A 26,893-nucleotide genomic window follows, 5' to 3' on the forward strand; every position below is an offset into this window, starting at 1 on the left:
TCTATTATATACCGGACCCCCCCCGTCTATTATATACCGGACCCCCCCCGTCTATTATATACCGGACCCCCCCGTCTATTATATACCGGACCCCCCCCGTCTATTATATACCGGACCCCCCCCGTCTATTATATACCGGACCCCCCCCGTCTATTATATACCGGACCCCCCCCGTCTATTATATACCGGACCCCCCCTGTCTATTATATACCGGACCCCCCCTGTCTATTATATACCGGACCCCCCCGTCTATTATATACCGGACCCCCCCCGTCTATTATATACCGGACCCCCCCGTCTATTATATGCCGGACCCCCCCCCTCTATTATATACCGGACCCCCCCTATTATATACCGGACCCCCCCGTCTATTATATACCGGACCCCCCCGTCTATTATATACCGGACCCCATGTCTATTATATACCGGACCCCCCGTCTATTATATACCGGACCCCCCCCCCCGTCTGTTATATACCGGACCCCCCCTATTATATACTGGACCCCCCCCCCCCATCTATTATATGCCGGATCACCCCCCGTCTATTATATACCGGACCCCCCCCCTATTATATACCGGACCCCCCCTATTATATACCGGATCCCCCCCCCGTCTGTTATATAACGGACCCCCCCCTCTATTATATACCGGACCCCCCCCCTGTCTATTATATACCGGACCCCCCCTATTATATACCGGACCCCCCCCGTCTATTATATACCGGACCCCCCCCCCCCCGTCTATTATATACCGGACCCCCCCCCCCCCCGTCTATTATATACCGGACCCCCCCCCCCGTCTGTTATATACCGGACCCCCCCCCGTCTATTATATACCGGACCCCCCCCGTCTATTATATACCGGACCCCCCCCGTCTATTATATACCGGACCCCCCCCGTCTATTATATACCGGACCCCCCCGTCTATTATATACCGGACCCCCCCCCCCCCGTCTATTATATACCGGACCCCCCCTCTATTATATACCGGACCCCCCCGTCTATTATATGCCGGACCACCCCCCGTCTATTATATACCGGACCCCCCCCCCCGTCTATTATATACCGGACCACCCCCCGTCTATTATATACCGGACCCCCCCCCCGTCTATTATATACCGGACCCCCCCCCCTATTATATACCGGACCCCCCCCCCGTCTATTATATGCCGGACCCCCCCTGTCTATTATATACCGGACCCCCCCCCTGTCTATTATATACCGGACCCCCCCCCCCTATTATATACCGGACCCCCCCCGTCTATTATATACCGGACCCCCCCTATTATATACCGGACCCCCCCCCCCTATTATATAACGGACCCCCCCGTCTATAATATACCGGACCCCCCCGTCTATTATATACCGGACCCCCCCCCTATTATATACCGGACCCCCCCCGTCTGTTATATAACGGACCCCCCCCCCCCGGTCTATTATATACCGGACCCCCCATCTATTATATACCGGTCCGACCCCCCCCCACCCGTCTGTTATATACCGGACCCCCCCCCGTCTATTATATACCGGACCCCCCCTATTATATACCGGACCCCCTCCCGTCTATTATATACCGGACCCCCCCCCCCCGTCTATTATATACCGGACCCCCCCTATTATATACCGGACCCCCTATTATATACCGGACCCCCCCCCCTATTATATACCGGACCCCCCCCCCTATTATATACCGGACCCCCTCCCGTCTATTATGTACCGGACCCCCCCCCTATTATATACCGGACCCCCCCTATTATATACCGGACCCCCCCATCTATTATATACCGGTCCGACCCCCCCCCCCACCCGTCTGTTATATACCGGACCCCCCCCCGTCTATTATATACCGGACCCCCCCCCCGCCGTCTATTATATGCCGGACCACCCCCCGTCTATTATATACCGGACCCCCCCGTCTATTATATACCGGACCCCCCCTATTATATACCGGACCCCCCCCCCCGTCTATTATATACCGGACCCCCCCCCCCGTCTATTATATACCGGACCCCATGTCTATTATATACCGGACCCCCCGTCTATTATATACCGGACCCCCCCCCCCCCCGTCTGTTATATACCGGACCCCCCCTATTATATACTGGACCCCCCCCCCCATCTATTATATGCCGGATCACCCCCCGTCTATTATATACCGGACCCCCCCCTATTATATACCGGACCCCCCCTATTATATACCGGATCCCCCCCCCCCGTCTGTTATATAACGGACCCCCCCCTCTATTATATACCGGACCCCCCCCCTGTCTATTATATACCGGACCCCCCCGTCTATTATATACCGGACCCCCCCCTCTATTATATACCGGACCCCCCCCTCTATTATATACCGGACCCCCCCCCGTCTATTATATACCGGACCCCCCCCCCCCGTCTGTTATATACCGGACCCCCGCCCCTATTATATACCGGACCCCCCCCCGTCTATTATATGCCGGACCACCCCCCGTCTATTATATACCGGACCCCCCCCCCTGTCTATTATATACCGGACCCCCCCTGTCTATTATATACCGGACCCCTCCTGTCTATTATATACCGGACCCCCCCCCCCCCGTCTATTATATACCGGACCCCCCCCCCCGTCTATTATATACCGGACCCCCCCCCGTCTATTATATACCGGACCCCCCCTATTATATAACGGACCCCCCCCCTATTATATAACGGACCCCCCCCCTATTATATAACGGACCCCCCCCGGTCTATTATATACCGGACCCCCCCATCTATTATATACCGGTCCGACCCCCCCCCCCACCCGTCTGTTATATACCGGACCCCCCCCCCCCCGTCTATTATATACCGGACCCCCCCCCCCCCCGTCTATTATATACCGGTCCGACCCCCCCCCCACCCGTCTGTTATATACCGGACCCCCCATCTATTATATACCGGACCCCCCCCTATTATATACCGGACCCCCCCTATTATATACCGGACCCCCCCCCCCCTATTATATACCGGACACCGTCCCGTCTATTATATACCGGACCCCCCCCCCCCCGTCTATTATATACCGGACCCCCCCCCGTCTATTATGTACCGGACCCCCCCCTATTATATACCGGACCCCCCCCATCTTTTATATACCGGTCCGACCCCCCCCCCCACCCGTCTGTTATATACCGGACCCCCGCCTCTATTATATACCGGACCCCCCCCCCCCCGTCTATTATATGCCGGACCACCCCCCGTCTATTATATACCGGACCCCCCCCGTCTATTATATACCGGACCCCCCGTCTATTATATACCGGACCCCCCCCGTCTGTTATATACCGGACCCCCCCTATTATATGCCGGACCCCCCCCCCCATCTATTATATGCCGGACCACCCCCCCCCTATTATATACCGGACCCCCCCCCCTATTATATACCGGACCCCCCCCCTCTATTATATACCGGACCCCCCCCTGTCTATTATATACCGGACCCCCCCCCCCCGTCTATTATATACCGGACCCCCCCCCGTCTATTATATACCGGACCCCCCCCCCCGTCTATTATATACCGGACCCCCCCTGTCTATTATATACCGGACCCCCCCTGTCTATTATATACCGGACCCCCCCCCCCTGTCTATTATATACCGGACCCCCGTCTATTATATACCGGACCCCCCCCTGTCTATTATATACCGGACCCCCCCCTGTCTATTATATACCGGACCCCCCCCTCTATTATATACCGGACCCCCCCCCCCCCCGTCTATTATATACCGGACCCCCCCTGTCTATTATATACCGGACCCCCCCTGTCTATTATATACCGGACCCCCCCCCCTGTCTATTATATACCGGACCCCCGTCTATTATATACCGGACCCCCCGTCTAATATACCGGACCCCCCCCGTCTATTATATACCGGACCCCCCCTATTATATACCGGACCCCCCCCCCGTCTATTATATACCGGACCCCCCCCGTCTATTATATCCCGGACCCCCTCCCGCGACTATTATATAACGGACCCCCTCCCGCGTCTATTATATACCGGACCCCCCCCCCCGTCTATTATATACCGGACCCCCCGTCTATTATATACCGGACCCCCCCCCCGGCTATTATATACCAGACCCCCCCCCGTCTATTGTATACCGGACCCCCCCGTCTATTATATACCAGACCCCCCCCCCCGTCTATTATATACCAGACCCCCCCCCCCCCGTGTCTATTATGACGGACCCCCCCGTCTATTATATGACGGACCCCCCCCGTCTATTATATGACGGACCCCCCCCCCCCCGTCTATTATATGCCGGACCCCCCCCCCCCCCGTCTATTATATGCCGGACCCCCCCCCCCCGTCTATTATATGCCGGACCCCCCCCCGTCTATTATATGCCGGACCCCCCCCCCCCCCCGTCTATTATATGCCGGACCCCCCCCTCATTATATGCCGGACCCCCCCCCCTCATTATATGCCGGACCCCCCCCCCCTCATTATATGCCGGACCCCCCCCCCCCTCTATTATATACCGGACCCCCCTCTCCCGGAGCCGCCGTCACTTGCTCGCTGTCCTCGTTTGGTTTCTGTTTCTGGGTTTTGCGCGCTCCGGTCCTTGTCGTGTTCCTGATCTTTGCTTCTCCTGCAGGTTGATGCTGTTGATGGATCCGGCGCTCAGCTCTGAGTTCCTCTCCTTCCTGAGCCCCGGGACGCGGGTGGATGTGAAGAGCCGGGCTCTGGAGTACGCGCTGGGCGTGAGTGGCACACCCGAGGGGAGGCGGAGTCTGTGTGAGCTGCTGGGGTTAGTGCGCGCTGTGCTGGACGTGACCTCTGACCCCTCACCCCCCCTAGTCCGGGACTCTTACCACATATTGGTGAATCTGACCTCTGACCCCCGCACTCACCCCGCCTTGTTAGCCGTCCCTCCCCTGCTCCCCACCCTCACTGAGCGGCTGACGGACCCCCGATATGTCTACGCTGACTCTGTCTGCACCGCGCTGTGTAACCTGAGCCGCGAGGAGTCGTCGTGCCGCGCCGTGCTCCGCGCCCTGGAGGCTCCGGGACTAAACGCGCTGCTGGAGATGATCTGCAGCCCCTCGTACAACGCCGCAGCACATCTCCACTATCTGGGGCCCCTGATGTGTAACCTGACGCAGCTGCCCGAGGGCCGAAGCTTCATACTGGACCGGAGCAGGTGAGCGGCTCTTATGTCCCCGCCGCCGCCTGTTACAGAGACCTGTAGATCGTGACCTCTGTGTGTCGCCCCCTAGGTGTGTGTTGCAGCGACTCCTCCCGTACACCCACCTCCAGGGATCGGTTGTGCGCAGAGGCGGCGTCGTGGGGACCCTGAGGAACTGCTGCTTCAGTCACGGTGAGATGTAACGCGCGCGGCGGCCATGATTCCCGCTCCTGTACACGGTGATCGCTGGGGGAGGGGTTGTGGGGCGCAGCCGCTCCTGTACACGAAAATAAAATAGAGGGGGGGGGGGGGGACACTGCAGGCGCCGCTTGGTTGAGAAAAGTTGGTTTATTGCATAAAGCGAGGTAAACAGATTGCTACGCGTTTCAACCCCGGACTGGCGTCTTCCTCAGGCAGATAACACGTACAGTACAAGATCACGCATATATATATACACACATACAAGTGAACAGTGATCGGGCCAATTCAGTAAAAAAAACGCCAAAAACGGGGAAAGGTCAAAGGTCACAGAAACAACTATTGTTTGCAAAGTTGGGAGGAAAAAAAAGGCAATGTGGCACGTGGAAGGTGCGTGTGTGGCGTGTGACGTGACCGACATAGATGATGTGCTGGGTACGAGGCCCGGAAATAACAGGCACTTCATGGAAAAAAGCAAAAATAATTCACACACTTTTTACGATGAAATTTATTAAATATGAATTATTTTTGCTTTTTTCCATGAAGTGCCTGTTATTTCCGGGCCTCGTACCCAGCACATCATCTATGTCGGTCACGTCACACGACACACACGGACCTTCCACGTGCCACATTGCCTTTTTTTTCCTCCCAACTTTGCAAACAATAGTTGTTTCTGTGACCTTTGACCTTTCCCCGTTTTTGGCGTTTTTTTTACTGAATTGGCCCGATCACTGTTCACTTGTATGTGTGTATATATATATGCGTGATCTTGTACTGTACGTGTTATCTGCCTGAGGAAGACGCCAGTCCGGGGTTGAAACGCGTAGCAATCTGTTTACCTCGCTTTCTGCAAAAAACCAACTTTTCTCAACCAAGCGGCGCCTGCAGTGTCCCCCCGTCCCCCCCCCCCCCCCCCTATTTTATTTTATTTTCTTTACAATTTTCATCAAGGCGACTCCTTTAGGTGTTTGGGGATCGGCAGCGGCTCGCACCTCTTTGCACCTCTTTGCATTTACCTGCCAGTATTTGCAATTTGGAAAAGGAAGGACATATTTTGTTTCCCTGGAAAAACAAACCTCTCCTGTCACTTCCATCTGGCGCCGTGTCATTTTTTCTTTTATCGCTCCTGTACACGGTGATCGCTGGGGGAGGGGTTGTAGGGCGTAGCCGCTCCTGTATCCACCATTACACGGTCCTCGATCTCCTCCGTGGGGCGTCACATCATTACACGTATGTTGCAGGAGATCACGCGTGGCTGCTGGGAGAAGATGTCGACGTCCTACCGTTCCTGCTGCTGCCCCTCGCAGGTGGAGAAGAGTACACCGAAGAGGAGGCGGAGGGTAAGAAAGGGGGAGGAGCAGCACATCAGATGGGGGAACTCCGCAGAGAGCAGTTATGGGGGCGTCCTGTCCTAATCTCTGCTCCACCTGCACAGTCCACCCTCCTGTATGTAGTCCCGTCTTCCCTCCTGTATGTGGTCCCGTCCTCCCTCCTGTGTGTGGTCCCGTCCTCCCTCCTGTGTGTGGTCCCGTCCTCCCTCCTGTGTGTGGTCCCGTCCTCCCTCCTGTGTGTGGTCCCGTCCTCCCTCCTGTGTGTGGTCCCGGCCCCCCTCCTGTGTGTGGTCCCGGCCCCCCTCCTGTGTGTGGTCCCGGCCCCCCTCCTGTGTGTGGTCCCGGCCCCCCTCCTGTGTGTGGTCCCGGCCCCCCTCCTGTGTGTGGTCCCGGCCCCCCTCCTGTGTGTGGTCCCGGCCCCCCTCCTGTGTGTGGTCCCGTCCCCCCTCCTGTGTGTGGTCCCGTCCCCCCTCCTGTATATAGCATGGGGGGGGACTGGACCCCCAGGTTTTGTTTTCCTGCTTTGACCTTCTCTGTGTCCGCAGTTTTACCCCCCGACCTGCAATATCTGCCAGAGGACAAACAGCGGGAACCCGACCCCGATGTAAGGAAGATGCTGATAGAGAGTCTGCAACTGGTGAGACGCGACACCTACCTGTTATATCCTCGCCGCCCGTTACATCCTCGCCGCCCGTTACATCCTCGCCGCCCGTTACATCCTCGCCGCCCGTTACATCCTCGCCGCCCGTTACATCCTCGCCGCCCGTTACATCCTCGCCGCCCGTTACATCCTCGCCGCCCGTTACATCCTCGCCGCCCGTTACATCCTCGCCGCCCGTTACATCCTCGCCGCCCGTTACATCCTCGCCGCCCGTTCCATCCCTCGCCGCCCGTCCCATATTATATGTTACATTGCTCACGTCACGTTTTTGGCGGTACATTTAGCGTACATGTTAAGCGTTCGCTGCGACCGCTGCTGATCAGTCCGTGTTTCCTCGTGGGCGTCTGATGGGAGGTTATTTCTATGTCTCCTGCTGGAGAGCGGCCTCCGTTTTTTTTTTACAGGCTGAAACCCTAATAATTATACGTGTCATGTGCGCGGTCGTCCACGAGATTACAGGGCCTGGAGATGGGTTTATTCGGCATATGACGGCGTGTCACTAGTCTGAGGCCGGGATATATGTGCTGCCCCCATCAGGAGAGAAGAGGTGGTACACGCAGGCCCCTCCATCAGCACGCGATCGCTCTTTCCGTATCTCCCATTGACTATAACAGACGTGCCGCCACCATGCGCCTGCGTACCGGGCCGGTATAACGTGTCGTCCTCAGGTGGAGCGAGGTCCACGGCTCCCACATTGTTAGTTTTGGCCTGTAGACGGCCCCTGATCTCTAGAGCGTCCGTCTGCAGGCTTCTGGTGTCGCGGTGTTATTGGTCTCCAGATTTACACTGATAGTTTCCAATACTCGGTTATGAGCCGGTACGGCGGGTGAGTGACTGAGGGCGGCCATACAAGACCTGGTGTCCCCACCGCTGTCCGCTCCTCCTCGGGCCGGCCGTGCGCTCCTCCTCGGGCCGGCCGTGCGCTCCTCCTCGGGCCGGTCGCCACGTGACTTTTGCTGTGGATTTTCACGATCGGTGCAGCGTTTTTCTTATTTTTGTGCACATTTTTTTTTTTTACCTTCTTATTTTTACGACCTGTCTCGCAGGTCAGAAGAGAGAATTGGGGGCTTTTATTTATTACTTTGTCACTGTAAGTTGCGGCGCGCAGCAGGGAGATCAGCCGTCTTCTAGTTACACCCAGCAGCAGCCTCCCGGCGATCATCCGACCAGTCACATGACCACTAGAGGCGACCCCTATTCTATACGCGGCACTCTCTGAGCGCTGTAGACATACAGTGAAAACCGCTTCTCTCCAGGATCCTGGCAGCGCCTGACTGCCCGGCACTCGATGTTTAGCTGCCGCCACTGTATCTACAGGGGGCGCTCCTCCGGTTAACCGCCTGTTCTTTCCCCTGCAGCTCTGTGCCACTCAAGACGGACGTCGTAGCCTTAAAGATCGGGGAACTTACCTGATCCTGAGATCGCTGCATTCCTGGGAGACGGAGGCGGATGTGAAGAGAACTTGTGAAAAGGTCATCCAGGTGAGCGCCCCCTACTGCTGTGATCTCAACATTGGATTCTAGCTGAAGATGTTTGTATACACTGGCTGTGGGCAGGGGCGGATTGGGAGCTTAAAGTGGCCCCATGTTGTGGGTGGGGCCAGCACAAGTAGGCGGAGTCAGCAAATCGTTATCCGTAGCCACATGGGTGGTAGATGTAATAACGCGGCCTTATTATTATTGTCAGCATTGGGCTGTGTTCACACCGCAGTATTTCTATGCATATAATGTGTGTGCTGATAAAGATCCCAGATGTCTCCGCTGTCCGTCCTCCGTGCGCCAATGATAAAGAACCCCCGACGTCCGTTCGGAGCAGCGCAGCCTTCACAGCTATTCCACGCGGCAACATGAATGTATATTACTGTCTGAGGGTCTCTGGATCCATTTATCACAGGCGTCGGGGGCCCTCCCGCTACGTACAGCAACTGATAGAAAAGACGCCGAAGAAGCTCCCACTGCAGGGACATAAAATAATGGCAGGGGGTCTCATGGGGAGCAGAACGTGGCAGGGGGTCTCATGGGGAGCAGAACGTGGCAGGGGGTCTCATGGGGAGCAGAACGTGGCAGGGGGTCTCATGGGGAGCAGAACGTGGCAGGGGGTCTCATGGGGAGCAGAACGTGGCAGGGGGTCTCATGGGGAGCAGAACGTGGCAGGGGGTCTCATGGGGAGCAGAGCGTGGCAGGGGGTCTCATGGGGAGCAGAGCGTGGCAGGGGGTCTCATGGGGAGCAGAGCGTGGCAGGGGTTGTCTCATGGGGAGCAGAGCGTGGCAGGGGTTGTCTCATGGGGTGCAGAGCGTGGCAGGGGTTGTCTCATGGGGTGCAGAGCGTGGCAGGGGTTGTCTCATGGGGTGCAGAGCGTGGCAGGGGTTGTCTCATGGGGTGCAGAGCGTGGCAGGGGGTCTCATGGGGAGCAGAACGTGGCAGGGGGTCTCATGGGGAGCAGAGCGTGGCAGGGGGTCTCATGGGGAGCAGAACGTGGCAGGGGGTCTCATGGGGAGCAGAACGTGGCAGGGGGTCTCATGGGGAGCAGAACGTGGCAGGGGGTCTCATGGGGAGCAGAACGTGGCAGGGGGTCTCATGGGGAGCCGAACGTGGCAGGGGGTCTCATGGGGTGCCGAACGTGGCAGGGGGTCTCATGGGGTGCCGAACGTGGCAGGGGGTCTCATGGGGTGCCGAACGTGGCAGGGGGTCTCATGGGGTGCCGAACGTGGCAGGGGGTCTCATGGGGAGCAGAACGTGGCAGGGGGTTTCATGGGGTGCTGGGGACTCTAAAGAGGATTTTTAACTTTATTTGTGGTGGGGGCACAGATGGTGGCGGAGGCTCTGCGGGGGGAGGGGCATAGAAAGCCTTTCCTAAGGCTGATTTCTCACACAGCGTTATGATGTGTATTTCGTGGCGTGTTTACGGCGCAGCCTGATGTTACATTAACCCCTTCCCGACATTTGAGCTATCCAGATTTCCGAGCCAAATTTTTTATTTATTTGTTAATAAAAATATCCGTGTTGTTGGTGCAACTTTCCAAACGTGAGCTGATCACTGATCCGTCCGTCCCGCGGAGCTGGCAGGTTACGGGTGAATCCGTCCGTCCCGCGGAGCTGGCAGGTTACGGGTGAATCCGTCCGTCCCGCGGAGCTGGCAGGTTACGGGTGAATCCGTCCGTCCCGCGGAGCTGGCAGGTTACGGGTGAATCCGTCCGTCCCGCGGAGCTGACAGGTTACGGGTGAATCCGTCCGTCCCGCGGAGCTGGCAGGTTACGGGTGAATCCGTCCGTCCCGCGGAGCTGGCAGGTTACGGGTGAATCCGTCCGTCCCGCGGAGCTGGCAGGTTACGGGTGAATCCGTCCGTCCCGCGGAGATGGCGGGGGAGGTGACCGCCGGTCCACCTATGACCATCACATGAATCCTCAGTAAAGTCACACGTTGAGGTTGATAAACACTCGCGCTTTTCTGCAGTTTTGCGATCCGTTAAATGGTCGGCAGGTTTTTGTTTTTGGGGTGAAACACGTTTATTTGATTCTTTTCACCTATAGAAACTGCGGCCAATTCCTGCACCACAAACCGTGATACAACCGCGTGCGTTATTATAACTGCAGCTCAACCGCCACGTGCAGATCTATCCCGAGGGAAGAAATAGTCACCCCGCCCCCCCCATATACAAACTAGAAAGAGATCTCCCACCATAATCTGTACAGAAAAGCCCCCTTACCCCAAATAAATGAACTATAAGGGTCTCACGCCGCACGTTCTGCCTATGCAGCGGTTTTTGGGCGATTGCTTTATAAAGGTCTTCGGCCGCATTGTTGGGAAAATCGCTGCAAAAAAAAAAACACACTCCGGGTCTGTGCACACGATGAGGCTTATACGGCTGAAATGACAGACTGCCTCGTTTCAGCCGTAATTCCTCCTCCTCGCATTTTGCGATGCTTCTCTGACAACCGTAAATTTTGAGCTGTGCTTCATTGAGTTCAATGAAGAACAGCTCAAATTACGTCTGAAAGAAGCGCCCCGCGTGTAACGTGTAGAAGCGCCCCGCGTGTAACGTGTAGAAGCGCCCCGCGTGTAACGTGTAGAAGCGCCCCGCACTTCTTTTGACGAGGCTGTATTTTTACGCGTCGTCGTTTGACAGCTGTCGGCACAATACGTCAAATGAATGGGCAGATGTTTGCCGACGTATTGTAGCCATATTTTCAGTCATAAAACGAGGCATAATACGCCTCGTATACGTCTGAAAATAGGTTGTGTGAACCCAGCCTTACCATAACCTGTAAATAAATGAGTCGTCCCCCCAACATAGCGTTCACCCCCTTCCCCACAAAAACAATGTATTAAGTCCCCCTCCCCAGCACATAACATTTTACCGTCAAATCCTCTCACCCCACACATTTACAATCACGTCCCCCTCCCCCACACATTTACAGTCAAGTTCCCCCAGCCCCCACACCCACCCAACACTTATTTAATTGGGGCGGAGGCGTGTTTCCCCCGCGAGTGGTTTTGGGCATTTCCGTCTCAGACCTCCCACTGATATCAATGGGAGGCAGGGATTGTGTTTCCTGTGGCGGTTTTTGCCCGCGGCACTCGATGGCTGCAGTCAAAAAATACTGTGAAAAACACGGCAACCATTTCTGCTTGCAGATTTTTCCGCCTGCAAAAAACTCTGTGTGAACAAGGCCTCACAGTTCCCATCCACAGCTGTGCTCGCCGGTCCTGCGCTCTGTGGAGGGTCACACGCTGCAGGCAGGAGATGTGGCTATGACTGCTCCCCCGCAGCCCCCTCTTCCTCCATCCTCCCTGCCCCCGGTTAGTACATACACAGATGTATACAGGAGAGCGGCCAGCCCACCGGGAAAAAAACGCAAAGTACGTGGCCAATCCGCCCCTGTGATGTCTGCGATATTAAGTAACAGTCTCTTGTTCCTCCGCCATGTGGCAGATCCTGATCGGTGATGAGCCGGAGCCTGGGTTAGAAAACCTGTTAGAAGTAAAAGTGCCGCCGGAGGTGGAGGAACAGCTGAAGCGGCTGGACGAGGAAGAAGAGCGGCAGCTGCAGGAGGAGGAGGCGGCGGCCAAGTGACTCCGCAGCTGGACACGGGGAGGACACATGACGCACTCGGAACCAGATCTGAACCCCCACTCTACAGACCAGTGTGGACATCTCCTTCCTATGGAAAAAGTCACGAGACCCAACATTGAGACCTCTCCTTCACTGTGACCTATGAATGTGAGCGCAGCATCTGGAGGAGGGGAAAGACCGCACATCATGTGACCGCAAGTCATTTGAGCTTTAAAAAAAACAGCATCACACCAGTCCCGAGGTCAAGTGCGGTATTACAGCTCAGTTCCCCTAACATCAATGGAGTCCAGCTGCAATACCAGACACAACCCATGCACCGATGTGGCGCTGTATCTGAGGGAAAAGAAGAACTGTGACTTTCTAATCCTATGCAACAGTTTTTCCTCATAAATCAAGTGTCCGCATCGATAATAAACTTTGTAAAATATCTTATTAATGAAAAATGTCTCTTCCCCCGGTGCCTGCAGTGTCAGTATCTGTTCAGAATCTCTGCACTCACTGAAAAACTACACGAGGCATAAAAATCATCCTCTGACTGAGAGGAGAGTGAGAGACGATATTACCCAGAGAAGAGTGTGAGACGATATTACCCAGAGAAGAGTGTGAGAGACGACATTACCCAGAGATGAGTGTGAGAGACGATATTACCCAGAGAAGAGTGTGAGAGACGATATTACCCAGAGATGAGTGTGAGACACGATATTACCCAGAGAAGAGTGTGAGACGATATTACGCAGAGATGAGTGTGAGAGACGATATTACCCAGAGATGAGTGTGAGACGATATTACCCAGAGATGAGTGTGAGAGATGACATTACCTAGAGAAGAGTGTGAGACGATATTACCCAGAGAAGAGTGTGAGAGATGACATTACCTAGAGATGAGTGTGAGACGATATTACCCAGAGATGAGTGTGAGAGACGACATTACCCAGAGATGAGTGTGAGAGACGATATTACCCAGAGAAGAGTGTGAGAGACGATATTACCCAGAGATGAGTGTGAGGGACGATATTACGCAGAGATGAGTGTGAGAGACGATATTACCCAGAGATGAGTGTGAGAGACGATATTACGCAGAGAAGCGTGAGAGACGATATTACCCAGAGAAGAGTGTGAGACGATATTACCCAGAGAAGAGTGTGAGAGATGACATTACCCAGAGAAGAGTGAGAGACGATATTACCCAGAGATGAGTGTGAGGGACGATATTACGCAGAGATGAGTGTGAGAGACGATATTACCCAGAGATGAGTGTGAGAGACGATATTACGCAGAGAAGTGTGAGAGACGATATTACCCAGAGATGAGTGTGAGAGAGGTGATATTACCCAGAGAAGAGTGTGAGAGACGATATTACCCAGAGATGAGTGTGAGAGACGATATTACGCAGAGATGAGTGTGAGAGATGATATTACCCAGAGATGAGTTTGAGAGACGATATTACCCAGAGAAGAGTGTGAGAGACGATATTACCCAGAGATGAGTGTGAGAGACGATATTACCCAGAGATGAGTGTGAGAGACGATATTACCCAGAGATGAGTGTGAGAGACGATATTACCCAGAGATGAGTGTGAGAGACGATATTACCCAGAGAAGAGTGTGAGAGATGACATTACCCAGAGAAGAGTGAGAGACGATATTACCCAGAGATGAGTGTGAGGGACGATATTACGCAGAGATGAGTGTGAGAGACGATATTACGCAGAGAAGTGTGAGAGACGATATTACCCAGAGATGAGTGTGAGAGAGGTGATATTACCCAGAGAAGAGTGTGAGAGACGATATTACCCAGAGATGAGTGTGAGAGATGACATTACCCAGAGATGAGTGTGAGAGACGATATTACGCAGAGATGAGTGTGAGAGACGATATTACCCAGAGAAGAGTGTGAGAGACGATATTACCCAGAGATGAGTGTGAGAGACGATATTACCCAGAGATGAGTGTGAGAGATGACATTACCCAGAGATGAGTGTGAGACGATATTACCCAGAGATGAGTGTGAGAGACGATATTACGCAGAGAAGCGTGAGAGACGATATTACCCAGAGATGAGTGTGAGAGACGATATTACCCAGAGAAGAGTGTGAGACGATATTACCCAGAGAAGAGTGTGAGAGACGATATTACCCAGAGATGAGTGTGAGAGACGATATTACCCAGAGAAGAGTGAGAGAGATGACATTACCTAGAGAAGAGTGAGAGACGATATTACCCAGAGATGAGTGTGAGGGACGATATTACGCAGAGATGAGTGTGAGAGACGATATTACCCAGAGATGAGTGTGAGAGACGATATTACGCAGAGAAGTGTGAGAGACGATATTACCCAGAGATGAGTGTGAGAGAGGTGATATTACCCAGAGAAGAGTGTGAGAGACGATATTACGCAGAGAAGCGTGAGAGACGATATTACCCAGAGATGAGTGTGAGAGACGATATTACCCAGAGAAGAGTGTGAGACGATATTACCCAGAGAAGAGTGTGAGAGATGACATTACCCAGAGAAGAGTGAGAGACGATATTACCCAGAGATGAGTGTGAGAGACGATATTACGCAGAGAAGTGTGAGAGACGATATTACCCAGAGATGAGTGTGAGAGAGGTGATATTACCCAGAGAAGAGTGTGAGAGACGATATTACCCAGAGATGAGTGTGAGAGATGACATTACCCAGAGATGAGTGTGAGAGACGATATTACCCAGAGATGAGTGTGAGAGATGATATTACCCAGAGATGAGTGTGAGAGACGATATTACCCAGAGAAGAGTGTGAGAGACGATATTACCCAGAGATGAGTGTGAGGGACGATATTACCCAGAGAAGAGTGTGAGAGACGATATTACCCAGAGATGAGTGTGAGGGACGATATTACGCAGAGATGAGTGTGAGAGATGACATTACCCAGAGATGAGTGTGAGACGATATTACCCAGAGAAGAGTGTGAGAGACGATATTACCCAGAGATGAGTGTGAGAGACGATATTACGCAGAGAAGCGTGAGAGACGATATTACCCAGAGATGAGTGTGAGAGACGATATTACCCAGAGAAGAGTGTGAGACGATATTACCCAGAGAAGAGTGTGAGAGATGACATTACCTAGAGAAGAGTGAGAGACGATATTACCCAGAGATGAGTGTGAGAGACGATATTACCCAGAGATGAGTGTGAGGGACGATATTACGCAGAGATGAGTGTGAGAGACGATATTACCCAGAGATGAGTGTGAGAGACGATATTACGCAGAGAAGTGTGAGAGACGATATTACCCAGAGATGAGTGTGAGAGAGGTGATATTACCCAGAGAAGAGTGTGAGAGGCGATATTACGCAGAGAAGCGTGAGAGACGATATTACCCAGAGATGAGTGTGAGAGACGATATTACCCAGAGATGAGTGTGAGAGACGATATTACGCAGAGATGAGTGTGAGAGATGATATTACCCAGAGATGAGTGTGAGAGACGATATTACCCAGAGAAGAGTGTGAGAGACGATATTACCCAGAGATGAGTGTGAGGGACGATATTACGCAGAGATGAGTGTGAGAGACGATATTACCCAGAGATGAGTGTGAGAGATGACATTACCCAGAGATGAGTGTGAGAGACGATATTACCCAGAGATGAGTGTGAGAGACGATATTACCCAGAGATGAGTGTGTGAGACGATATTACCCAGAGATGAGTGTGTGAGACGATATTACCCAGAGATGAGTGTGAGAGATGACATTACCCAGAGATGAGTGTGAGAGACGATATTACCCAGAGATGAGTGTGAGAGAGGTGATATTACCCAGAGAAGAGTGTGAGAGACGATATTACCCAGAGAAGAGTGTGAGACGATATTACCCAGAGAAGAGTGTGAGACGATATTACCCAGAGAAGAGTGTGAGACGATATTACCCAGAGAAGAGTGTGAGACGATATTACCCAGAGAAGAGTGTGAGACGATATTACCCAGAGATGAGTGTGAGAGGCGATATTACCCAGAGAAGAGTGTGAGAGACGATATTACCCAGAGATGAGTGTGAGAGATGATATTACCCAGAGATGAGTGTGAGAGACGATATTACCCAGAGAAGAGTGTGAGAGACGATATTACCCAGAGATGAGTGTGAGAGACGATATTACCCAGAGATGAGTGTGAGACGATATTACCCAGAGAAGAGTGTGAGAGACGATATTACCCAGAGATGAGTGTGAGGGACGATATTACGCAGAGATGAGTGTGAGAGATGACATTACCCAGAGATGAGTGTGAGACGATATTACCCAGAGAAGAGTGTGAGAGACGATATTACCCAGAGATGAGTGTGAGAGACGATATTACGCAGAGAAGCGTGAGAGACGATATTACCCAGAGATGAGTGTGAGAGACGATATTACCCAGAGAAGAGTGTGAGACGATATTACCCAGAGAAGAGTGTGAGAGATGACATTACCTAGAGAAGAGTGAGAGACGATATTACCCAGAGATGAGTGTGAGAGACGATATTACCCAGAGATGAGTGTGAGGGACGATATTACGCAGAGATGAGTGTGAGAGACGATATTACCCAGAGATGAGTGTGAGAGACGATATTACGCAGAGAAGTGTGAGAGACGATATTACCCAGAGATGAGTGTGAGAGAGGTGATATTACCCAGAGAAGAGTGTGAGAGGCGATATTACGCAGAGAAGCGTGAGAGACGATATTACCCAGAGATGAGTGTGAGAGACGATATTACCCAGAGATGAGTGTGAGAGACGATATTACGCAGAGATGAGTGTGAGAGATGATATTACCCAGAGATGAGTGTGAGAGACGATATTACCCAGAGAAGAGTGTGAGAGACGATATTACCCAGAGATGAGTGTGAGAGACGATATTACCCAGAGATGAGTGTGAGGGACGATATTACCCAGAGAAGAGTGTGAGAGACGATATTACCCAGAGATGAGTGTGAGGGACGATATTACGCAGAGATGAGTGTGAGAGACGATATTACCCAGAGATGAGTGTGAGAGATGACATTACCCAGAGATGAGTGTGAGAGACGATATTACCCAGAGATGAGTGTGAGAGACGATATTACCCAGAGATGAGTGTGTGAGACGATATTACCCAGAGATGAGTGTGTGAGACGATATTACCCAGAGATGAGTGTGAGAGATGACATTACCCAGAGATGAGTGTGAGAGACGATATTACCCAGAGATGAGTGTGAGAGAGGTGATATTACCCAGAGAAGAGTGTGAGAGACGATATTACCCAGAGAAGAGTGTGAGACGATATTACCCAGAGAAGAGTGTGAGACGATATTACCCAGAGAAGAGTGTGAGACGATATTACCCAGAGAAGAGTGTGAGACGATATTACCCAGAGATGAGTGTGAGAGGCGATATTACCCAGAGATGAGTGTGAGAGAGGTGATATTACCCAGAGAAGAGTGTGAGAGATGACATTACCCAGAGATGAGTGTGAGAGACGATATTACCCAGAGATGAGTGTGAGAGATGATATTACCCAGAGATGAGTGTGAGAGACGATATTACCCAGAGATGAGTGTGAGACGATATTACCCAGAGAAGAGTGAGAGACGATATTACCCAGAGATGTGTGAGGGACGATATTACGCAGAGATGAGTGTGAGAGATGACATTACCCAGAGATGAGTGTGAGACGATATTACCCAGAGAAGAGTGAGAGACGATATTACCCAGAGATGAGTGTGAGACGATATTACCCAGAGATGAGTGTGAGAGATGACATTACCCAGAGATGAGTGTGAGACGATATTACCCAGAGAAGAGTGAGAGACGATATTACCCAGAGATGAGTGTGAGAGACGATATTACGCAGAGATGAGTGTGAGAGACGATATTACCCAGAGAAGAGTGTGAGAGACGATATTACCCAGAGATGAGTGTGAGAGACGATATTACCCAGAGATGAGTGTGAGGGACGATATTACGCAGAGATGAGTGTGAGAGACGATATTACCCAGAGATGAGTGTGAGAGACGATATTACGCAGAGAAGTGTGAGAGACGATATTACCCAGAGATGAGTGTGAGAGAGGTGATATTACCCAGAGAAGAGTGTGAGACGATATTACCCAGAGATGAGTGTGAGAGATGACATTACCCAGAGATGAGTGTGAGAGACGATATTACGCAGAGATGAGTGTGAGAGATGATATTACCCAGAGATGAGTGTGAGAGACGATATTACCCAGAGAAGAGTGTGAGAGACGATATTACCCAGAGATGAGTGTGAGGGACGATATTACCCAGAGATGAGTGTGAGGGACGATATTACCCAGAGAAGAGTGTGAGAGACGATATTACCCAGAGATGAGTGTGAGGGACGATATTACGCAGAGATGAGTGTGAGAGACGATATTACCCAGAGATGAGTGTGAGAGATGACATTACCCAGAGATGAGTGTGAGAGACGATATTACCCAGAGATGAGTGTGAGAGACGATATTACCCAGAGATGAGTGTGTGAGACGATATTACCCAGAGATGAGTGTGTGAGACGATATTACCCAGAGATGAGTGTGAGAGATGACATTACCCAGAGATGAGTGTGAGAGACGATATTACCCAGAGATGAGTGTGAGAGAGGTGATATTACCCAGAGAAGAGTGTGAGAGACGATATTACCCAGAGAAGAGTGTGAGACGATATTACCCAGAGAAGAGTGTGAGACGATATTACCCAGAGAAGAGTGTGAGACGATATTACCCAGAGAAGAGTGTGAGACGATATTACCCAGAGATGAGTGTGAGAGACGATATTACCCAGAGATGAGTGTGAGAGAGGTGATATTACCCAGAGAAGAGTGAGAGACGATATTACCCAGAGAAGAGTGTGAGAGATGACATTACCCAGAGATGAGTGTGAGAGATGACATTACCCAGAGATGAGTGTGAGAGACGATATTACCCAGAGATGAGTGTGAGACGATATTACCCAGAGAAGAGTGAGAGACGATATTACCCAGAGATGTGTGAGGGACGATATTACGCAGAGATGAGTGTGAGAGATGACATTACCCAGAGATGAGTGTGAGACGATATTACCCAGAGATGAGTGTGAGAGACGATATTACGCAGAGATGAGTGTGAGAGACGATATTACCCAGAGATGAGTGTGAGAGACGATATTACGCAGAGATGAGTGTGAGAGACGATATTACCCAGAGAAGTGTGAGAGACGATATTACCCAGAGATGTGTGAGGGACGATATTACGCAGAGATGAGTGTGAGAGATGACATTACCCAGAGATGAGTGTGAGACGATATTACCCAGAGAAGAGTGAGAGACGATATTACCCAGAGATGAGTGTGAGAGATGACATTACCCAGAGATGAGTGTGAGAGACGATATTACCCAGAGAAGAGTGTGAGAGACGATATTGCCCAGAGATGAGTGTGAGACGATATTACCCAGAGAAGAGTGTGAGAGACGATATTACCCAGAGAAGAGTGTGTGAGACGATATTACCCAGAGATGAGTGTGAGAGACGATATTACCCAGAGATGAGTGTGTGAGACGATATTACCCAGAGAAGCGTGAGAGACGATATTACCCAGAGAAGAGTGTGAGAGACGATATTACCCAGAGAAGAGTGTGAGAGACGATATTACCCAGAGAAGAGTGTGAGAGACGATATTACCCAGAGAAGAGTGTGAGAGACGATATTACCCAGAGAAGAGTGTGAGAGATGACATTACCTAGAGAAGAGTGTGAGAGACGATATTACCCAGAGATGAGTGTGAGAGACGATATTACGCAGAGAAGTGTGAGAGACGATATTACCCAGAGATGAGTGTGAGAGACGATATTACGCAGAGAAGAGTGAGAGACGATATTACCCAGAGATGAGTGTGAGAGACGATATTACGCAGAGATGAGTGTGAGAGACGATATTACCCAGAGATGAGTGTGAGAGACGATATTACGCAGAGATGAGTGTGAGAGACGATATTACCCAGAGAAGTGTGAGAGACGATATTACCCAGAGATGTGCGAGGGACGATATTACGCAGAGATGAGTGTGAGAGATGACATTACCCAGAGATGAGTGTGAGAAGATATTACCCAGAGAAGAGTGAGAGACGATATTACCCAGAGATGAGTGTGAGAGATGACATTACCCAGAGATGAGTGTGAGAGACGATATTACCCAGAGAAGAGTGTGAGAGACGATATTGCCCAGAGATGAGTGTGAGACGATATTACCCAGAGAAGAGTGTGAGAGACGATATTACCCAGAGAAGAGTGTGTGAGACGATATTACCCAGAGAAGAGTGTGAGAGACGATATTACCCAGAGAAGAGTGTGAGAGACGATATTACCCAGAGAAGAGTGTGAGAGATGACATTACCTAGAGAAGAGTGTGAGAGACGATATTACCCAGTGATGAGTGTGAGAGACGATATTACGCAGAGAAGTGTGAGAGACGATATTACCCAGAGATGAGTGAGAGAGGTGATATTACCCAGAGAAGAGTGTGAGACGATATTACCCAGAGATGAGTGTGAGACGATATTACCCAGAGATGAGTGTGAGAGACGATATTACCCAGAGATGAGTGTGAGAGACGATATTACCCAGAGATGAGTGTGAGGGACGATATTACGCAGAGATGAGTGTGAGAGACGATATTACCCAGAGATGAGTGTGAGAGACGATATTACGCAGAGAAGTGTGAGAGACGATATTACCCAGAGATGAGTGTGAGGGACGATATTACCCAGAGAAGAGTGTGAGAGACGATATTACCCAGAGATGAGTGTGAGGGACGATATTACGCAGAGATGAGTGTGAGAGACGATATTACCCAGAGATGAGTGTGAGAGATGACATTACCCAGAGATGAGTGTGAGAGACGATATTACCCAGAGATGAGTGTGTGAGACGATATTACCCAGAGATGAGTGTGAGAGATGACATTACCCAGAGATGAGTGTGAGAGACGATATTACGCAGAGAAGTGTGAGAGACGATATTACCCAGAGATGAGTGTGAGAGAGGTGATATTACCCAGAGAAGAGTGTGAGAGACGATATTACCCAGAGAAGAGTGTGAGACGATATTACCCAGAGAAGAGTGTGAGACGATATTACCCAGAGAAGAGTGTGAGACGATATTACCCAGAGATGAGTGTGAGAGACGATATTACCCAGAGATGAGTGTGAGAGATGACATTACCCAGAGATGAGTGTGAGAGATGACATTACCTAGAGAAGAGTGTGAGAGACGATATTACCCAGAGATGAGTGTGAGAGACGATATTACGCAGAGAAGTGTGAGAGACGATATTACCCAGAGATGAGTGTGAGAGAGGTGATATTACCCAGAGATGAGTGTGAGAGATGACATTACCCAGAGATGAGTGTGAGAGACGATATTACCCAGAGAAGAGTGTGAGAGACGATATTACCCAGAGATGAGTGTGAGAGACGATATTACCCAGAGATGAGTGTGAGGGACGATATTACCCAGAGAAGAGTGTGAGAGACGATATTACCCAGAGATGAGTGTGAGGGACGATATTACGCAGAGATGAGTGTGAGAGATGACATTACCCAGAGATGAGTGTGAGACGATATTACCCAGAGAAGAGTGTGAGAGACGATATTACCCAGAGATGAGTGTGAGAGACGATATTACGCAGAGAAGCGTGAGAGACGATATTACCCAGAGATGAGTGTGAGAGACGATATTACCCAGAGAAGAGTGTGAGACGATATTACCCAGAGAAGAGTGTGAGAGATGACATTACCCAGAGAAGAGTGAGAGAGATGACATTACCTAGAAAAGAGTGAGAGACGATATTACCCAGAGATGAGTGTGAGAGACGATATTACGCAGAGATGAGTGTGAGAGATGATATTACGCAGAGATGAGTGTGAGAGACGATATTACCCAGAGAAGTGTGAGAGACGATATTACCCAGAGATGTGTGAGGGACGATATTACGCAGAGATGAGTGTGAGAGATGACATTACCCAGAGATGAGTGTGAGACGATATTACCCAGAGAAGAGTGAGAGACGATATTACCCAGAGATGAGTGTGAGAGATGACATTACCCAGAGATGAGTGTGAGAGACGATATTACCCAGAGAAGAGTGTGAGAGACGATATTGCCCAGAGATGAGTGTGAGAGACGATATTACCCAGAGAAGAGTGTGAGAGACGATATTACCCAGAGAAGAGTGTGTGAGACGATATTACCCAGAGATGAGTGTGAGAGACGATATTACCCAGAGATGAGTGTGTGAGACGATATTACCCAGAGAAGCGTGAGAGACGATATTACCCAGAGAAGAGTGTGAGAGACGATATTACCCAGAGAAGAGTGTGAGAGACGATATTACCTAGAGAAGAGTGTGAGAGACGATATTACCCAGAGATGAGTGTGAGAGACGATATTACGCAGAGAAGTGTGAGAGACGATATTACCCAGAGATGAGTGTGAGAGAGGTGATATTACCCAGAGAAGAGTGTGAGAGACGATATTACCCAGAGAAGAGTGTGAGACGATATTACCCAGAGAAGAGTGTGAGACGATATTACCCAGAGAAGAGTGTGAGAGACGATATTACCCAGAGATGAGTGTGAGAGACGATATTACCCAGAGATGAGTGTGAGGGACGATATTACGCAGAGATGAGTGTGAGAGACGATATTACCCAGAGATGAGTGTGAGAGACGATATTACGCAGAGAAGTGTGAGAGACGATATTACCCAGAGAAGAGTGTGAGAGACGATATTACCCAGAGATGAGTGTGAGGGACGATATTACGCAGAGATGAGTGTGAGAGACGATATTACCCAGAGATGAGTGTGAGAGACGATATTACCCAGAGATGAGTGTGTGAGACGATATTACCCAGAGATGAGTGTGAGAGATGACATTACCCAGAGATGAGTGTGAGAGACGATATTACGCAGAGAAGTGTGAGAGACGACATTACCCAGAGATGAGTGTGAGAGAGGTGATATTACCCAGAGAAGAGTGTGAGAGACGATATTACCCAGAGAAGAGTGTGAGACGATATTACCCAGAGAAGAGTGTGAGACGATATTACCCAGAGAAGAGTGTGAGACGATATTACCCAGAGATGAGTGTGAGAGACGATATTACCCAGAGATGAGTGTGAGAGATGACATTACCCAGAGATGAGTGTGAGAGATGACATTACCTAGAGAAGAGTGTGAGAGACGATATTACCCAGAGATGAGTGTGAGAGACGATATTACGCAGAGAAGTGTGAGAGACGATATTACCCAGAGATGAGTGTGAGAGAGGTGATATTACCCAGAGATGAGTGTGAGAGATGACATTACCCAGAGATGAGTGTGAGAGACGATATTACGCAGAGATGAGTGTGAGAGATGATATTACCCAGAGATGAGTGTGAGGGACGATATTACGCAGAGATGAGTGTGAGAGACGATATTACCCAGAGATGAGTGTGAGAGACGATATTACGCAGAGAAGTGTGAGAGACGATATTACCCAGAGATGAGTGTGAGACGATATTACCCAGAGATGAGTGTGAGAGATGACATTACCCAGAGATGAGTGTGAGAGACGATATTACCCAGAGATGAGTGTGAGACGATATTACCCAGAGAAGAGTGAGAGACGATATTACCCAGAGATGTGTGAGGGACGATATTACGCAGAGATGAGTGTGAGAGATGACATTACCCAGAGATGAGTGTGAGACGATATTACCCAGAGAAGAGTGTGAGACGATATTACCCAGAGAAGAGTGTGAGAGATGACATTACCCAGAGAAGAGTGAGAGAGATGACATTACCTAGAGAAGAGTGAGAGACGATATTACCCAGAGATGAGTGTGAGAGACGATATTACGCAGAGATGAGTGTGAGAGACGATATTACCCAGAGATGAGTGTGAGAGACGATATTACGCAGAGAAGTGTGAGAGACGATATTACCCAGAGATGAGTGTGAGGGACGATATTACCCAGAGAAGAGTGTGAGAGACGATATTACCCAGAGATGAGTGTGAGAGACGATATTACCCAGAGATGAGTGTGAGGGACGATATTACGCAGAGATGAGTGTGAGAGACGATATTACCCAGAGATGAGTGTGAGAGATGACATTACCCAGAGATGAGTGTGAGAGACGATATTACCCAGAGATGAGTGTGAGAGACGATATTACCCAGAGATGAGTGTGTGAGACGATATTACCCAGAGATGAGTGTGAGAGATGACATTACCCAGAGATGAGTGTGAGAGACGATATTACGCAGAGAAGTGTGAGAGACGATATTACCCAGAGATGAGTGTGAGAGAGGTGATATTACCCAGAGAAGAGTGTGAGAGACGATATTACCCAGAGAAGAGTGTGAGACGATATTACCCAGAGAAGAGTGTGAGACGATATTACCCAGAGAAGAGTGTGAGACGATATTACCCAGAGATGAGTGTGAGAGACGATATTACCCAGAGATGAGTGTGAGAGATGACATTACCCAGAGATGAGTGTGAGAGATGACATTACCTAGAGAAGAGTGTGAGAGACGATATTACCCAGAGATGAGTGTGAGAGACGATATTACGCAGAGAAGTGTGAGAGACGATATTACCCAGAGATGAGTGTGAGAGAGGTGATATTACCCAGAGATGAGTGTGAGAGATGACATTACCCAGAGATGAGTGTGAGAGACGATATTACGCAGAGATGAGTGTGAGAGATGATATTACCCAGAGATGAGTGTGAGAGACGATATTACCCAGAGAAGAGTGTGAGAGACGATATTACCCAGAGATGAGTGTGAGAGACGATATTACCCAGAGATGAGTGTGAGGGACGATATTACCCAGAGAAGAGTGTGAGAGACGATATTACCCAGAGATGAGTGTGAGGGACGATATTACGCAGAGATGAGTGTGAGAGATGACATTACCCAGAGATGAGTGTGAGACGATATTACCCAGAGAAGAGTGTGAGAGACGATATTACCCAGAGATGAGTGTGAGAGACGATATTACGCAGAGAAGCGTGAGAGACGATATTACCCAGAGATGAGTGTGAGAGACGATATTACCCAGAGAAGAGTGTGAGACGATATTACCCAGAGAAGAGTGTGAGAGATGACATTACCCAGAGAAGAGTGAGAGAGATGACATTACCTAGAGAAGAGTGAGAGACGATATTACCCAGAGATGAGTGTGAGAGACGATATTACGCAGAGATGAGTGTGAGAGATGATATTACGCAGAGATGAGTGTGAGAGACGATATTACCCAGAGAAGTGTGAGAGACGATATTACCCAGAGATGTGTGAGGGACGATATTACGCAGAGATGAGTGTGAGAGATGACATTACCCAGAGATGAGTGTGAGACGATATTACCCAGAGAAGAGTGAGAGACGATATTACCCAGAGATGAGTGTGAGAGATGACATTACCCAGAGATGAGTGTGAGAGACGATATTACCCAGAGAAGAGTGTGAGAGACGATATTGCCCAGAGATGAGTGTGAGACGATATTACCCAGAGAAGAGTGTGAGAGACGATATTACCCAGAGAAGAGTGTGTGAGACGATATTACCCAGAGATGAGTGTGAGAGACGATATTACCCAGAGATGAGTGTGTGAGACGATATTACCCAGAGAAGCGTGAGAGACGATATTACCCAGAGAAGAGTGTGAGAGACGATATTACCCAGAGAAGAGTGTGAGAGACGATATTACCTAGAGAAGAGTGTGAGAGACGATATTACCCAGAGATGAGTGTGAGAGACGATATTACGCAGAGAAGTGTGAGAGACGATATTACCCAGAGATGAGTGTGAGAGAGGTGATATTACCCAGAGAAGAGTGTGAGAGACGATATTACCCAGAGAAGAGTGTGAGACGATATTACCCAGAGAAGAGTGTGAGACGATATTACCCAGAGAAGAGTGTGAGAGACGATATTACCCAGAGATGAGTGTGAGAGACGATATTACCCAGAGATGAGTGTGAGGGACGATATTACGCAGAGATGAGTGTGAGAGACGATATTACCCAGAGATGAGTGTGAGAGACGATATTACGCAGAGAAGTGTGAGAGACGATATTACCCAGAGAAGAGTGTGAGAGACGATATTACCCAGAGATGAGTGTGAGAGACGATATTACCCAGAGATGAGTGTGAGGGACGATATTACGCAGAGATGAGTGTGAGAGACGATATTACCCAGAGATGAGTGTGAGAGACGATATTACCCAGAGATGAGTGTGTGAGACGATATTACCCAGAGATGAGTGTGAGAGATGACATTACCCAGAGATGAGTGTGAGAGACGATATTACGCAGAGAAGTGTGAGAGACGATATTACCCAGAGATGAGTGTGAGAGAGGTGATATTACCCAGAGAAGAGTGTGAGAGACGATATTACCCAGAGAAGAGTGTGAGACGATATTACCCAGAGAAGAGT

General features: G+C 50.4%; 1 protein-coding gene across 1 annotated transcript; it reads left to right on the forward strand.

The window, feature by feature from the left end:
• The first annotated feature begins 4,623 nt into the window (after window positions 1-4,623).
• On the forward strand, window positions 4,624-12,873 carry HGH1 (HGH1 cochaperone). Its single transcript, XM_075849479.1, has 6 exons — window positions 4,624-5,166; window positions 5,243-5,343; window positions 6,591-6,689; window positions 7,226-7,317; window positions 8,700-8,822; window positions 12,275-12,873. The coding sequence occupies exons 1-6, from the start codon at window positions 4,625-4,627 to the stop codon at window positions 12,413-12,415; spliced, it is 1,098 nt and encodes a 365-aa protein (XP_075705594.1). The 5' UTR covers window position 4,624; the 3' UTR covers window positions 12,416-12,873.
• The last annotated feature ends 14,020 nt before the right edge of the window (window positions 12,874-26,893 follow it).

The sequence above is a fragment of the Rhinoderma darwinii genome, unplaced genomic scaffold (genome assembly GCF_050947455.1).
Source record: "Rhinoderma darwinii isolate aRhiDar2 unplaced genomic scaffold, aRhiDar2.hap1 Scaffold_889, whole genome shotgun sequence".
Lineage (NCBI taxonomy): Eukaryota > Metazoa > Chordata > Amphibia > Anura > Rhinodermatidae > Rhinoderma > Rhinoderma darwinii.

Excerpts from the sequence above, each read along its gene's own strand:
- HGH1 (XM_075849479.1), top strand. The coding sequence starts at position 4,625 with ATGCTGTTGATGGATCCGGCGCTCAGCTCTGAGTTCCTCTCCTTCCTG. Across the intron at positions 7,318-8,699 it reads TGATAGAGAGTCTGCAACTG|CTCTGTGCCACTCAAGACGG; the intron begins GTGAGACGCGAC and ends TTTCCCCTGCAG. Across the intron at positions 8,823-12,274 it reads CTTGTGAAAAGGTCATCCAG|ATCCTGATCGGTGATGAGCC; the intron begins GTGAGCGCCCCC and ends GCCATGTGGCAG.